We start from the raw sequence: 15,382 nt of genomic DNA, 5'->3' as shown, positions 1-15,382 counted from the left end.
CAAAGTGGAAGGATACATCATGGGGGAGCTGGAGGCTGGGTCTCCCCAAGCTGTTCTGGGCTCAGGCCTGGAATGTCTGTTACAGATGATGCCACAGTATCAGGCTGAGGGTACTTCCATGCTGTGTCTCTGGCTCAGGACAATGATTCTTTTTTGAGGACCTCTAGAGCTTACTGGACAGGCAGTTACAGGAAAAGACCTAAGGTATGGGGATGGGGGTGTGTGTGGTCTAGGACACAGAGAGTATGTAATATGTTCTGACAGGATCTTCAGACCTCCTTCCTTCAGTTGTGCTCTCTGAAGTGGGTGCCTTGGTCCTTCCCCTAGCTCATGTGTGGCAATGCTTGCAAAGAAGCACCTGGCTTCTTTGCAAATATAGGGCATATTTAAGTCCATTTCAAGAACAAGGGGGGAAAAAGCTTTATTTGCAAAGAACAAACCATTAATTTACACAAACTTACATCCCAGTTTATATACATTATATATAGTTTATATACATAGTATCTCACACTGGATGATGACCCCCCCCCCCCCCCAAGCAGCACTGGGCCTACTCCAGGCCATTCTCACCACAAAGCTCACCCCCTCACCCTAGGTGGAAGTATTTTGGATCAAGAAATGACACACCCCAAGTCCTTTTGGAGAAAGCCCTGACAGGAATCAAAAGAAATGATAGGTTCCTTCTTTGTGCTCACATGGCCTAGGGGAGCCTCTGGGCAGGGAAGGGAGGCTGAGGCAATGCCATGGGAGCCTCAGAACTTCCTGGTATTGGGCCAGCCCAGAGCCTTCCAGTCCAGAGACCGGAGCAGGGAGAATGTCTCGGGGATAAGAGTTCTGGTGGCAGCTGCAGCTGCTCTTTTCCCTGCCTTGCCAGGCTCCTGAAAGGGAGTGCTTCTAGCCTTGAGTCTCTGGGCAGAAGAAAGGAGGGGTCCCCGTGGGACAGAGACTGCTCCACCCCCTCACTCCTTTGAGTCTGTAGGTCACGGCTTGTTCACTTTGGACAGGTCACCTTCCATCTCTGGGCCTCTGGTTCTTGCTCTAAATTTCTCTGAAATCTATCTGCATCCACCGGAAGTTACATGAAACACACATACTCACACATGGATCAAAGTCTTTGTTCCTGGCCCTTTCCTGCTTAGCAAAAGAAATTTGGCTCAGGACGGATGCAGGGGAACAGAAGGCAAAGACTACATTTCCCAAGAAACCAGTGGCCAAGCAGCCCCCAATGGCTGCCTTTTATGCCAGCTTTGGCTGCTGAAGCCCCAGCAGCTGGCAAAGGCCTCCGCCATGCAATTCTCCTTCAAACCTCTGCCATCTGCTTGCTCACAAATGTCCTCATTCCCATTCTCTATGCTAGCCTTGGCCCTCTGGTGAACTCAGGTCAGTGCAATTCCAGACTGTAAATCTATTTCCACATCCTCTTACTAGTAAATTGCTTCACCACTTTGCCAATGACTTCACTGCAACAGGGCTCCCCAGCTGTCTATTGCTTCCTTCATCACCTTCCCCCCCTCTAGTTCCTTTTGAGGATTCATAATGGCTAAAGGGTCCTGTGCAAATTCTTTTTTTTCCCTGTGCAAATTCTATTCCCACTATGATCCCCTCCATGCCTGGACAACAGGGTGGGTGTCAGACTGTTCCTTAGGGGTACAATTAAGAAGCCTTTTCCTTCCCTCTCCTCACACACATTTGGCTTTAGAGCCAGTCCTCTCTCAGGTCTTTCCTCCATTAGGAGACATCCTGGGGATACAAAGCTCTCTGTGGTATGGGAGAAAGGGCTAAGGAGTCCCTTAGTAGCTGTGGGAAGTGGACTAGCTCCCATAACTGTCTGTAGGGGAACCAGTGGACAACTTTGCCTGTGGCAGGGGTTTCCGTACACGATGGGCGGTTGGGTCATTCATTGGGTGGGTGGAAGACCATAAGGGGTACAGTTCTGTGGGTACTGGAGGCCTGCTGCTTAGACATGGTGCCAAGACAATTCTTCTGACCAAAAGAGCTCTAAGGCTGATGGGTGTTTCCCAAAGAAATGTCCTACTCTTTTGCCACAAAGCCTCTGGCAGCCAAAAGAACATCGAGGAATTACCATCAAGAAATGTAAATGAGCATTTCTGCATTTGTCTCTGGGACACTGAAGAATTTTGGGTCCTTATTCCCATTTTTATTGGTTCTCTCTAGACCACAAATTCAACTCAATGCTGCAGCATAATGGCATAGCTTTGGAGTTAGACCTGCCAGGTCTGAGGCTTAAACTGGTTAAGATCCTGGTCAAAGCACTTCACCTCTGAGAGCCTTGTCTAAACAATGGGATTCATCATATTCTCAAAGGAGATAATGAGAGAGAAAGTATTTTCCAAATTTGAAGGAGAGGTTCCCTTCAGTTTTTGCTACAACTGAGGACTGCCTAAGGCACTTTACAGGAGCCTGGGCCAGACACATGCCTAAAGTCCACCCCAAATTGGTTTGCAAGGTTGTCATTAGCAACCAGGCAACGGAGGCATAGCCCACCACCTTGGGCCCTGACCTATGAAGGGCTGAGCATTACAATTGTTCGGAAAGGGAAGGCACAGTGGAGAATGAGTACCTGTTCTTGGTGGATTTTAGCTGCCTGAAGGGACTTTTGCCCATCCCCTCAAAGGTAACTTGTTTTGGGAGCTAAAGTAGCACACTGTACAAGATTGGCCTGTCCCAGCTTTGGGCTAGACCCGTCATCCAGAAACCAGGCTGGCCCCAGGCAGTTAGATATAAGGCCCTTGAGTGGTCCCATTATATGATCCAGTGGGGAAGCTGGGGTCAGGGGGTGGGGAGGTGTCTTTGGATCTGACTACAGGGCAGAGCCTTGCCCAATGCCTAGATGCTGGCTTCTCTTGAGCCTAGAATCAGACCATCAGCACTGGAATCTTTGGTGACTCTGCTGTGGCTTTCTGAAGCCAGAGTGAAGCAAGGTGGATCAGTAGGGCATCAGCTGCCCTACTGGGTAGGGACTAGGCTAATGGCCACTGGGTCACAGCAAACTCAAAAAACAAAACAAGACCCCACTGTCCTATCTCACTTCTTGCCCTTTTGAGGTCAGGCAGAAAAGTTCTGCCTTGCTGATGCCTAGGAGGAGCAGGCTAGGGGTTGTGAATTTTCTTAGGTTATCATAGAAGCTGCCTAGATATTCGAATTTGAAGGGACTCCCAGAGGTCATCCAGTCCAACCCTTTGTCCCCAGACACAAGTTGACTAGATGAATATTTGCATTGCTTAATAAACAGAAAAGTCTCGTTGTGCCCAGGTCATTGAAAGAGTATCCCAGACTCACATAAGCACAAGTCCCAGGTGAGGCACCTGTCTTAGACAGAGGTAGGCTCTGTGGAGAAAGAAGACAGGAGTTCTGGTCAGGCTGGGAAAGGGGGCGATCAGGAGGGGACCCAGAGATTTTTCTGAGCATGGAACGTGGCTGTAAACAAAGTGAAAGACGTGTGGCCCCAAATTTGCCCTCAGGTTCTTGTGCAGGAGGGTTTGTGGCCATTCCCTGCAACTGCTTGGAGAAGAGCAAACCTCCTTGTCCCCAAAGCCCGGCAAGCTGCCAAGTGGCTCTCAGCCTGAGTAGGAAGAGCTCTCCGACCCTCTGACCCTCCAGCAGGGCCACCTTGTGGATCAGCAAGGCTTCCACTTCCCAGGATGCCTGCTTGGCAGGTTTTTCCCTAGGTCTCTGCTGCAAGTGGTTGCCTTTCCCCTCCCTGCCCCTCTGCTTTGGCTTCAACACTCTCCTTCCCCCCAACTCTTGACCCTAGCCCTACCCAAGAGAGGAACAACAGCCACTTAGGATCAGAGGCTTGCCCCCAGTCTGGAGTACACCTTTGCTTTCTCTTGCCTGCTGCCCTGGAACCCCATTTTAGTGCAAGAAACTGTAACTCTGAACACAGGGACCTGGAGGTTGAAGAGTCATGCCATAATCCAGTTGACATGGAGCAGAGGAAGAGGGTCCTGCTTCCTGCAAGCCCTGGGGCCCCATCAACCATCCTGTTAATCTAAGGTCTTTCTGAAAAGTTAAGCAGGCCTTGTCATCCTGGAGTCACTGGGGAATAAATAGCACTGGGGTATTGATCTCTGTGTCTTCAACACCCACATACCTCACTCCACAGCAGCACTGTGAGGTTCTGGGAGTCCTGGCTCCCAAACCTGGGACAGGGGCATGGGCAGGGGCAGAAAACAGGAGGGAGTCTAGGATGCTGGGGCCTCACCCAGCCTGATGGCCCCAAAGAAGGTGGTGTGCTTGCTCATATTGATAGAGATGTCGGCGTGCACCATCTTTACTGCAATCTTCTGCCGGGCTTTGAGGAGGCAGACGCCTGCAGTATAACAAGTATTGTAGTTGGTCTTGCCGGTCTCAATGCTGCGGGTACACTGCAGGAAGGGCTTCTCATCCACCACCACCTCATAGCTGGCAAAGTCAGTGAAGTTGATGTAGTATACCTGGGTGAGAGGCAACAAGAAGGGATGGGGGAGGGGAAGCAGAGGGTGGGGCCCTTCCTTGCAACAAACAGACAGGACCAGCTCAGACTCAGCTGAGCTGCCTCCTGGCAGAGCACAGCACACTGTGTGTGTATGGGGGGCGGTGCCAGTGTCACCTGAGGGGGTGTTTGTTGCTCAACAGGAAGGCAAGGTGATGATGGGCTTATACGCTGCGCTTCCCCTACTCGGTGGGGCTCAGGGGGCAGAGCAAATCCCTTTTGAATAGCACACCAGTCCTTCACTCTGTGTGGGCAGGAACCACACCTTTCTGCCTTGGGTAGCTCTCCTGCCCTCCACCCGGGACAGCCCTGGCAGGAGGCATGGTGCTCTGCACGCGTTAGGTGCTCAATCAGTGCTACAGATGAATGAACACACATGAACGTCCAGTGCCATGCCCCAAGGACTTTTTGTGTCTGATCTTAAAAGTCTCTGATTCCCCAGAGAGGTCACTGTGACAACTTGCCATTTCTTAAACTCTTGAAGGACAGCTGCTCACTCAGCTTGCAGCTCCCCCTCCCCCATGACTGAATTTCTCTCACTGATTTTTACAGTGCCCCTTGGCCCCCTGATGATTAAAGAAACAGATCCAGGGAGACAGGGGAGGGGAATGGTGGTGCTATCCACCACAAATGAGCTGCAGAATTTGGAAGGACAAAACCCAGGCCCCTAACTTTACTTTGTGGCTCAAAGGAAGTGCTAACATACGTTCAATGGCCTGGTTTCAAGGGGGAGGATTTTCCGAGCTTTCATGGGGCTCAAGGTCTGAGGCCATTCCCAATTCTATTCTGGGTCCAGAAAATATCCCACCCCAAGCTTTGATCCACCCCCCCCCCCCAATAAAAGGAGTTTAGGAGAAATGGCCTATAGGACATTTGGATTACACCCATATCCCCCCTGGGGATTGGGAACCCCTCCAAAGTGTCATCCTAAATCACTTTATGAAAGGTTGCTCCCTCTGTTGGCTCTTCAGGACAAGTAGTGTATCCAGGTGGCCTATGATTTCTTGGGTCAGGACCCAATCTGTGCCAGGATGCTTGGTGATGGGCTGAGCAAATGCTTGTTAACCCACCTTCTCTGGCCACTCTCCCGTGAGACCCTTCTGTTGACTCCGTAGTCCTTCTGTCCATCTGCCTGCTACTGCCCGCCCCACAGAAGGCTCAACCTCAGGGTTCATCTACCTCTAGCTCTGAGGAGGCACCCCAGGGGAAGCAAACAACAGGAGTAGAAGTGGCTGGGCAGGCAAAGGACAAAAACCAAGGGCCAAAAGGGCCAGGAGAGTGATGATGGGGTGGAGGAAGAAATGACAGAGACCCAGAGAGGGAGATAAGCAGATGGGAGAAAGAGGAAGGAAACCCTGTCAAAAATGTTTTTGAGGTGGAGAGACAGTTTGCAGGAGCACTATTTAATGTAAAGCTAGCGGTGTTGGGGGGCTAAGGGGTGCTCAGCTGCCCTGCCAGTGACTTTCAAGGGATATACACTGAATCAGAGATCAAGTTTAGCCCTGGAGCTCAACAGCTCAGTGGCGGAAATCAGGGCCTGGGGCTCAGCAGGGGAATGTCAGATGGCAGAGTGTGGGAGGGGTCTCTTTGCAGTTTGTCAACAATAACTGGCTGTGGTGGGGAGGGGGACGGTAGGAAACCCCAACTCCAACTGGTCCTTCTCTCTTTTCTCCTTTCCACTCCCTCCCAGTGTAGGGCCCCCACCCCAGTCACCCCAGAAAGCCGGAGGTTAGCAGGTCTTGGCTGGCTTCACAGTGCCCCTATGTGGCCTGCAACGGATCTGCATTCTGGATACAAGAAGAGTTAGGCCTAAGACCGTACTCACTTCTACCTGACTATAGATGAAGTAGGTGCCGTCCACCAGTACCTCCAGCTCCCCGCTGCGGGGATGTAGCTTAAACACCTTGGGGTTCATGGTGATGCGAGACCAGTCATTGAGCACTCCACCTGAAAGATCTCAGTATGAGAGAAGGGCAGTCACTCAGTACATGTCAGGATAATCTGGGCAACAGAAACAAGAGATGTCGAGTGGCACCTCCCCCATCCCAGTGCCAACACCAAGTGGCTAGGCCAGGAGGCCAAGCTTTAAGAACAGCATGTGGAAGCAGAGAGAGTATTCTGTTTGTCAAGCGGCTGCCAGGCATGTCTCAGGCCCCCAAGGTCCACTTATCTGTCTCCTTCTCTCCTTTCCTGACCCCTCTATCTGGAAGGGTCCTTAACTAACACCTTCTAGCTGGAATTGGGGGTGAGGGTAAGAAGAGAGTGGGCATGCTGCCCTATTTTCTTTGTTGTTCTAGGGCCTGCACAGGCAAAATTCAGACACTGAGTGGCAGGCTAGGTCTTATTATTCTATTCTATTTCTCTAGCCATAGCTCCTGAGTCCTTCTCCTGTCTTGTCCGTTTGTGGGTTTTGTTCATCTCCTTAAGAGTTCCTTTTTCACAGTGCTTTCATGCCCAGTCCTTTCTGGAAGGCTTCCCTGGGCCCCCCATGAAACCACTCAGCCCAAGGAAATGTCTACCTGGAGAACCTTAGGGATTGGTGGTGGGGGCGTGTGAGGTAGACTTCATAGCAGCTGGAATGAGTGACTGACAGAAATAAGGCCCCATAGGAGAGGGGGATCTTTATGAAAGTAAGAGATAAACCACTAAGCAGCACTAGAACCAGCTCAGGGGCTAGTGAGGGGGTCTGGGAGTTGCACCCCTGGTGAAGCATCTGTCAGCCCAACCCCGTTGAGGGCAGAGGGGCAAGTCCTGTCACCTTCGTTGGACAGTGAGAGTCAGTGTGTGAAGGCAGAGGAAAAGCTTCCCTTTCAATCCTGCAGAAAGAAGGATGTTCCTTCTTACCACCAGAGGAGAGAGTCCAAGCCCTGGGGCCTTTACCCCTCAAAACCATCCATTCTTCACCTGAGAAGTTGTGAATGTCCTTCTATGGCTAGTCTCAGGAGGCCTGCCTCTCTGAGATGTGAAGACACGAACCTCCTGGAATAGGTGGCCATCTTCCCTCGAGGCAACAGTGGGTGGGACAGGAGTTAGGAGGAGATGCCCTGGTTCTGTCCCTCCAAATGACTGCTCTGCATGATGTCTTTCCTCCCCCCCTCCTTCTGGCTGTTGGTAGAGCTAAATATCAGCATAAGCTACTCCAAGGGATTGGCCCCGAGAGGTTAGAACCGGTCTTGTTGTGTGGTAGTGGGAGCGAACTCTGTTGCTTCTGGCATAGAATAAGCATGGAGGCCACCTGTCCATCCAGACAAATCTATTTCCTGGCAGTCTCACTCCTCCATGGACAGATGATGATCATGGCCCATCCACGGCCCCAGGGCCCCAGGGCCCCAGGCACCTGGTCCCAGCAGGACTGCTTGGGTTTTGCCACTATTCTGTCCCTACTTATACTCTGGAGGAAATTAAAGTGCAGGCATCCAGGTAGCAGTCCTGGATGTAGCTAAGCCCAATCATTAAGGAAGCTCAGCACAGCCAGTTCAGGACTGACTGGACTCTTAGGAGCTGTCCCCATGCAGCAGGTTTCTTAGCCTTCATTTACTGTCTCTGCACTCCAAGCCCCTCCCACTCCAAGCTCTGTAAGCATCTGGCATCTTGGCTGGCTTGCTGCTTCTCGAGGCTCCTGGGGGTTCATGCATTCCAGGCTGTGTACACCCTGGGGATTGGACATTATTTCAAAGTGCTGTTCTTTAATGAATGTCCATGTTTCTTTGGGGGAGAAAATGAACCTAATCATTCGGTAGAGTGGTACGCACATCACTGAAGTAGCATAGTGCCGTGGAAAGAATCAGACATAGTTTTGAATGCCAGCTCCTACAGTCAACTGAAATCTTGGGCCAGTTAATTAACCTCTCTAAGCTTCAGCTTCTGTCTCTGCAAAAAGGAGCTGATACCTACATCACTGGCTATTGTGAGGATCCCATAAAATGAAAGACAAAAGAATGCATGTTGAAAACTCTGAAGTACCGGACAAATATAAGGCAGTATGATTTCTTACCGTATGATCCATTCTCTCTGGGACTCTGGTTCCCCAGCTTTTAAATGCAGGGATTACATTAAATCAGTTTTCTTAATCCCCTTAAATCTGTCCCCGCCTTTTTTTTTTTTATAGGTACTAGCATCCCATACCCCCTGGAGAGTCTAGCATGCCTTCCCTTCCACAACTGACCCCCTCCCTAGAAATGCTCCCTCCACCCATTTTCCGTGGAGACCCATCAGACATGAAGAATTTAATTTTCTGTAGTTTTACCTTCTCTAGTTTGTACCGTGAAAATGTCGATCGAACTACACAAATTTCCTTGGTGACTCTGATACAAACCTCCATCTACCTAGAATTCCCCATCTCAGTGATATCTCAAGTCCCTTTCTGTTTCTTCACCCGTGATTCTAAATGCAATTTATGTGCATTTAGAACCGGTCTAGGTGCAAGTAATTACCCAGGACAGCCAGTAGAGCGCAAAGGGAGCAGAGAATGGCCCCTGCCGCCCAGGGTCCTTCAGGGACCAGGCAGTAGCTAGGCTGTGATTCTTTGAAGACCACTGCTGCCCCTAGGGAGGAAGGAGGAGGGAGGGCGGAGAGAGGAGGGAGGGCGGAGGGCTCCTCTTAGGGGAGAGCCTACTTTGACTCTTACCATTCTTGACTTGGATTGCTGACCCTTGGCCCTGTAGATGCACCACAGCTGGCTGGGAGGATAAGGACAGAGAGAGTATTCATTCAGCCACCAGCTAACATATTTCCCCCTCTGGCTTCCAATCTCATTTCCCAGTTCTGATCCCTTTCTCCTGTCCTGGGATGCCAGGGACCTGGGATCTGCTGGTGATTGGTACTGTGATTTGTACCTCCATCACTTCCTGGCTGGGTGACCTCAGGAGAGTGGAATGCTACTGAGCCTCATTTCCCTAACTATGAAATGGGGATTTTAAGAATCTCTGTCTGGCCTCTCTTATAGGGGACGTTGGAAGATCAAATGAGGTGATGGATATAAAATTCCCTGCAAGCCATCAAGCACTGTGCAGCTGTGCGTATTTCTAACTGTGGCCAAACAGCTGTAGTAAGAGTCTGACATGAGACAGGGCAAAGGCAGCAGAACTTGCCAATAGAAACAGATTAGGAAGCTCAAAGACAAGGCAGGAGCCCTTCAGGCCATTAAGGCAGAAACCCAGGCGGGGTTTGGCCTGGAGCTGGTTGACTGGTTTTCAAGCTCCAGATCCCAGGCAGTCTGAGTGCTGACAAGGTGTCTGGTGTGGGTGGGAAGTCGGAGGCTCAGGTGGCTAGGCTTGACTGGCAAGCTCATTTCTGCGGACGACTGAGCCTGGCTATGGTGACCCACTGTCTTCTGTGCATGGGAAAAAATGTCTGTGGCAAGGCTTCCTTTCCTTAGTTACAGGTAGTTACAGGCAGGCCCTGGGGCAAAGCTTTTCTGTTCCTGGAGATGGGAGGGGGCTGTGAGTGAACAACCTCTGGACCTCCAGGGTATCCACACAAAACAAAGCCTCAGCAAACTTTTTTTTAAATGAGCCTCAGCAAACTTAATAGGGAGCCACTCAAAGGTGGCTCTAGCCTCTTGGCCTTCCCTCCTCCCCAGAAGAGAGCCACTTCCAGCCAACCTGGTTTTCTCGAGGTCCAGCTTTATCAGCAGTACCTGAAAAATAGGACAGGGCAATCAGAGGGCATGCTTCTACTTCCCTATCTCCTCAGCTAGGTAGTGAGTGGTGGTAAGACTTGCTCTGGGCAGCCAAGCCCTGGGATGGGAGAGGACACCACTCACTTCTCTTACTCCTCCCTGACCTGCCTCTTCAGTGGGCTCAGCGTCCAGCAGGTAAACTGGCCTCTTGCTAATGCTGGCCCCAGGGCAAGCTTCACTCTGCACTGGGAGAGACAGGTGAGAGTGCCTTCCTGTCACTATGTGACCCCGAGACTGTGCCGTTTGCTTTAGTCTTTGGTTCCCTTTATTTTCTTCAGAGAGAGCATTGCCATTTGTAAGTATCTTACTTCTTTAATCATGTCTCTCCCCTCTGGGACATAAACTTCATGAGAACAGGGACCACTTATCAATATATCTGTTGCACATAGGAAGTACTCAAGATCTGTGGAAAGATTGGATACAAACAAACCCCCTCCCCAGCTCCCATCTCTTATGGTCACACTAATGCTGATTAGCCCCATTTGAACTATGAGTCGAAGAATCCAAGTCCTGCTACAGAATTTTTGGACCTAGAGAAATCAGCTGCATAAATAGTCCATTTCTTTAAAGCTCCAAGGTGCAAGAGGGGAGCAGGAGAAGGAAATAACAACTGACCTAAGCCCTGGCAGGCTGACTCCTGTTAGTTCCAATTAGGCAGGTTTGGATTGGCATCTATACCCTTTGGATGCCCTTCTGGGTCCAAGGGGAAAGATGCACAGAGATCCAATGCTATCTGAATGGGCAATGTGTGTGGGGGGGTAGGGATGTAGTGCAAGAGGCACTTGACTGCTCAGTCTTAGTGGCTGCACTTGCTTCTTCCACAGCCCAAGTGGCTGAAAAGTTTCCAGCTCTTTGGTCACCAGTGACTACTTGTCTACCTTTCTGGGAAAGGCATTTCAGAGTTCATAGGATGAGACTGTTCTAGGGCTTGTAATTTTTTTTCCAGTCCCCAACATTCCTCCCCTGTTTCCAGTCAGACATAAACATGTAGTATTAGATGTCGGAAATCAGAGCAAACTAAATCCATCCCCCACTGGAAATCTAGTATAAACCCTCAGGGCCACTGGCTCTGGCACGTATGAGTTTACTGGCTCACTGCAGGGAGGCCCAGAATCAGGGAGGACTTACGACGGGAAGGTCAAGAACAGGTGGCCTGTCCTTGACAGGTTGGTATACACAAGAAGTTAGAGTAAGTCAGGCCCTACTGGCTTGTCCAATTCCTAGCTTCCCACTGACCTGGGAGACCTGCTTTTCTTATTGCTCGCCAAAGCCATCACCACCATTGGAAACTGCTCTCAGGATCACCCACTCCTGCTCTTTTAAAGTACTTGCAAGGAGCCTGGGGCAGGTGGAGACACAGAGGAACTCACCAGAAGGTCCCTGTAGGCCAGGGGGTCCCTGAGGACCAGGAGGACCTGGAGGGCCAGGTGGTCCCATAACAGTTGTTCCTGGAATCCCAGGAATTCCTGGAATCCCTGGGGGTCCCTGGGGTCCTGGAGGGCCTGGAGGGCCTGGAGGGCCATTGGGCCCAGGAGGTCCTGCCTTCTTTCCTAAAAGACAAATTCAGTGTTAAATTTGTAGTTATTTACTGATAACAAACATACTGTTCTACAGACTTCCAAAGACACAAAGTCAGCCCTTTGGGACTTCTGCTGTTACAGAGGTGAACACCTTTATTATACAACATACACACACACCCTATCCTCTTTCATGAATAATTATTTACAGAGCTGGTTTGACGATATAGAAATAAATGACCCTTAAGGAGCTCAATCTTTTTTTTTAAAGATTTTATTTATTTATTTGTTTGTTTTTTTAATTTATGATAGTCAAACAGAGAGAGAGAGAGAGAGAGAGGCAGAGACACAGGCAGAGGGAGAAGCAGGCTCCATGCACCGGGAACCTGACGTGGGATTCGATCCCGGGTCTCCAGGATCGCGCCTTGGGCCAAAGGCAGGCGCCAAACCGCTGCGCCACCCAGGGATCTCTGTTTGTTCTTAAAAGATTTTATTTATTCATGAGAGACACACAGAGAGAGGCAGAGACATACACAGAGGAAGAAGCAGGCTTCCTGCGGGGAACCCGATGTATGACTTGATTCCTGGACCCAGGGATCACGCCCTGAGATGAAGGCAGACTCTCAACTGCTGAGCCACCCAGGAGTCCCAAGATGTTATTTATTTATTTGAGAGAGAAAAAGAGAGAGAGCACAAGAGAGAGCACAAGCGAATGGAGGGGCAGAGGGAGAGGGTGAAGCAGACTCCCCATTGAGCAGGGAGCCTGATGTGGGCTCAATCCCAGGATCCTGAGCCAAACAAACAAACAAACAAACAAACAAACAAACAAACAAACAAAAATGTCTGAGCCACCCAGGGACCCCTAAGGAGCTCAGTCTACTGGGGAAACAGATACAGGCACAAGATAGTATAAGTGCTATATTAATAGTAGGGACAAAATGCTTTAGAGGTCAGAGAAGGCTTCAAAAAGGAGGTTGCATTTCAGCTGAGTCCAAGAGATTAGAATTATCAAGTGGCTAGATGTGTGGGTCACTGTTTTGAATTGAGAATTGGGCTGTAGTTGAAGAGTGTCACTTTCATGTTTACTGCCCAATTTGGTGGACTTGATGCAGATAGGAAGAGGGAGCTAGGAGGACAGCCTGACATTGGGAATAATATCAACACTAGGAAGGTTTCCTACAGAAGTCGAGATATACAGGAACTACAGTTTGGTATAGAGGTGGTGGTAGCTGTAAATGAGGAATGGGAAGGAATTGGGGAAATAAGAGGTGAAGGGGCATGAAGAGAGGGGGGCAAAGGAAGGCAGGGAGAGAGAGATTGAATGAAAGAAGGAGAGGTGGAGAGTAGAAAAAGCTGAGGAGACAGCTGGCAAGTTTTTCTTTCTCAGCTGACCTCTCTAAACCCTATTTTTAAAGGTCTCTGGGAAAGGCAATTTCTGTAAACTCCCTTGGTAACATGTTCCAGTGTTTATCACCCCCTCACTGTTAGGAAGTTCTTCCGTATATTTAGCTGAAATTCCTCCTGAGGCAATTTAAGGTTTTATTCTAATCTTTGTGTTGATAGAGAAGAATAGTTACCATCATACACATAATAACCCTCATATGCTCATAGACATTAAGTCACCTATCAACCTCCATTTTTATAGGCTAAATAATCTGGCTTCCCAGCATCCTTCCTCTGAGGCCCTATTCTCCAACATATTATTTTTTTTAAGATTTTTGAAATTTATTTGAGAGAGAGAGTAAACAGCAAGTGAGGGAACAAGGGTAGGGAGGAAAGGGCGAGGGAGGACTCCTCACTAAGCAGGGAGCCCGGTGTGGGGCAATGCAAGGCTCAATCCCAGGACCCTGAGACCATGACCTGAGCTGAAGGCAGACACTTAACCGACTGAGCCATCCAGGCACCCCTTCTCCAATGTAAGTAAGCCCACCAACTCCTCCCCATTTCCTCCTCTCTATCTTTTCAGAAAAATCCCAGCCCATCTATTCTATATTCCAGTCTTTTCAACATTTCCACCAGGATGTAGCTATTTGACAGGTCATAACTGTGGTCTTGTACCAAAATCTGCAGCTCCAGTTTACTTCCTTTGCTCTGTGCAGCCCAATTCACGCACTGCAGGTGGCTCGGGGGAGAGGGCATCTTCTTCCCTTCACTGCTTTCTCACAGTTTTGTGGAAATCCCAGGAATAGAAGGCTTTGGCCAGACTCCATGACAGTATCTCCACCTATGGTACTTTCTTAGTTTTAAATGTAACCCTCTTAAGTCTCACTTAAATACTTCCTTAACTCTGACTCCTTGCTCCCCAGACTCTTAGGCAGGAGAATCCTGACCTGATTTATCAGGACCTCCTTTAAAAATAATGCTGCATGTTCCAGAAACTCAATCCCCATTGCAATGCCATTCAAGAGGCCTGTTGTCCATGTTTAGCCATGTCTGCGTTTGGACTGAAACAACAGGGTCATTATGGGGCTCCTTCCCCAGGGAGGAAAGAAAGGAAGGTCCACAGAGCTTCTTTCCCTTGGAGACTCCCTTGTAGCCTTAAAGACCCAGAGGCAGGAAGGAGCTTTACCATTTTCCCTGCACATAACAGCAACAAAAGATTGGATCTGTCCAGTTTCTAGATTAGCCAATTTCAAGATGCTAAACAGGAAAGCCATCTCCCTTCAGATTTGGGCAGCTTCCAAGTCAGGCTTATTTAGTGCCCAAGTTTCAATTCCAGCTAGTGCAGTGGAGAGAACACAAAATCTGTAGACAGGAGATAAGGCTGTAAGCACCAGCTCTGCCACAGATGTACTTTGGGCAAATCCCTATCTCTCTCTGAGCCTTAATTTCTCTGTTGGTGAAATGAAGTTTGGCCTTGATGATTTCTCTAAATTTCCTCCCAAGACTAAGTTTCCATGAGGAAGACTGACTTACCCCTGGCAGTCAGGAAACTTCCCTAACCTGTTTGTAAGGTCTGCTTCTCCCTCATTGTTCTCTGGTTGGCAGAGACACAGAGGAGGGTGCATATTAGATTGTTCTATGTCCCAGAATTAACAGGCCTAACTGATTTTCAAGTTAGAGGGTGTTCCGTGGGTAGTACAAACTTCAGTGTCAAGACTGTGAATCTCCTGTGATTGCTAATATAATTTTGGAAGAATTATACCCAGAAACTCCTCTAGTCAAAGAGAATAATGATTGCAGTGTAAACAGAGGATGTTCACTTATGAAAATGTTAGAAAGCATTTGGGAAAAAGCTCCTGCTGTATTCTAGTGCTGCAGCTGTTCCTCTTTGCTCTTCTGTAACTAGGTTTAGGTAAGTGTGCTTCTCACACTTGCATACTTACAGAAAGTTGGCCCAGAGAGAAGCATGAACAAAATGACTCCTGGACAAGAGGATGACTTTAGAGGATTGAATTCCTTCTCCAGATTTCCTCACTTTAACAGAACACTCCATGATACAAAAGCCCAGAGACTTCTCTACTTAGAAAAATATCAGAAAGGGAAACAGAACATGAGAGACTCCTAACTCTGGGAAACGAACAAGGGGTGGTAGAAAGGGAGGTGGGTGGGGTGCGGGGGTGACTGGGTGACGGGCACTGAGGGGGGCACTTGATGGGATGAGCACTGGGTGTTATGCTATATGTTGGCAAGTTGGACACCAATAAAAAATAAATTAAAAAAAGAAAAAAAAGAAAATTGTCCTGTGCA

General features: G+C 49.2%; 1 protein-coding gene across 7 annotated transcripts in view; it reads right to left on the bottom strand.

Annotated features, from left to right (window-relative positions):
* Nucleotides 1-395: 395 nt before the first annotated feature.
* EDA (ectodysplasin A) overlaps nucleotides 396-15,382 on the bottom strand; it is a 426,386-nt gene continuing 411,399 nt past the window's right edge. Inside the window, exons 4-9 of one of the 7 annotated variants that reach the window (XM_072744258.1) lie at nucleotides 11,546-11,725; nucleotides 10,099-10,133; nucleotides 9,123-9,174; nucleotides 6,321-6,451; nucleotides 4,226-4,457; nucleotides 396-3,348 (exon numbers count right to left, since the gene is read on the bottom strand). In XM_072744258.1, coding sequence (XP_072600359.1) covers nucleotides 3,332-3,348; nucleotides 4,226-4,457; nucleotides 6,321-6,451; nucleotides 9,123-9,174; nucleotides 10,099-10,133; nucleotides 11,546-11,725 — 647 coding nt within the window. In that variant the 3' untranslated portion in view covers nucleotides 396-3,331. Of the gene's footprint in view, nucleotides 3,349-3,973; nucleotides 4,458-6,320; nucleotides 6,452-9,122; nucleotides 9,175-10,098; nucleotides 10,134-11,545; nucleotides 11,726-15,382 lie in introns of those variants that run through there. The other 6 variants (XM_072744260.1, XM_072744263.1, XM_072744257.1 and 3 more) reach the window with 6 other exon arrangements.

This window comes from Vulpes vulpes, chromosome X (genome assembly GCF_048418805.1).
Source record: "Vulpes vulpes isolate BD-2025 chromosome X, VulVul3, whole genome shotgun sequence".
NCBI lineage: Eukaryota > Metazoa > Chordata > Mammalia > Carnivora > Canidae > Vulpes > Vulpes vulpes.
The sequence above is the reverse complement of the archived record's forward strand: the minus strand, read 5'-3'. Positions and strand labels throughout refer to the sequence as shown.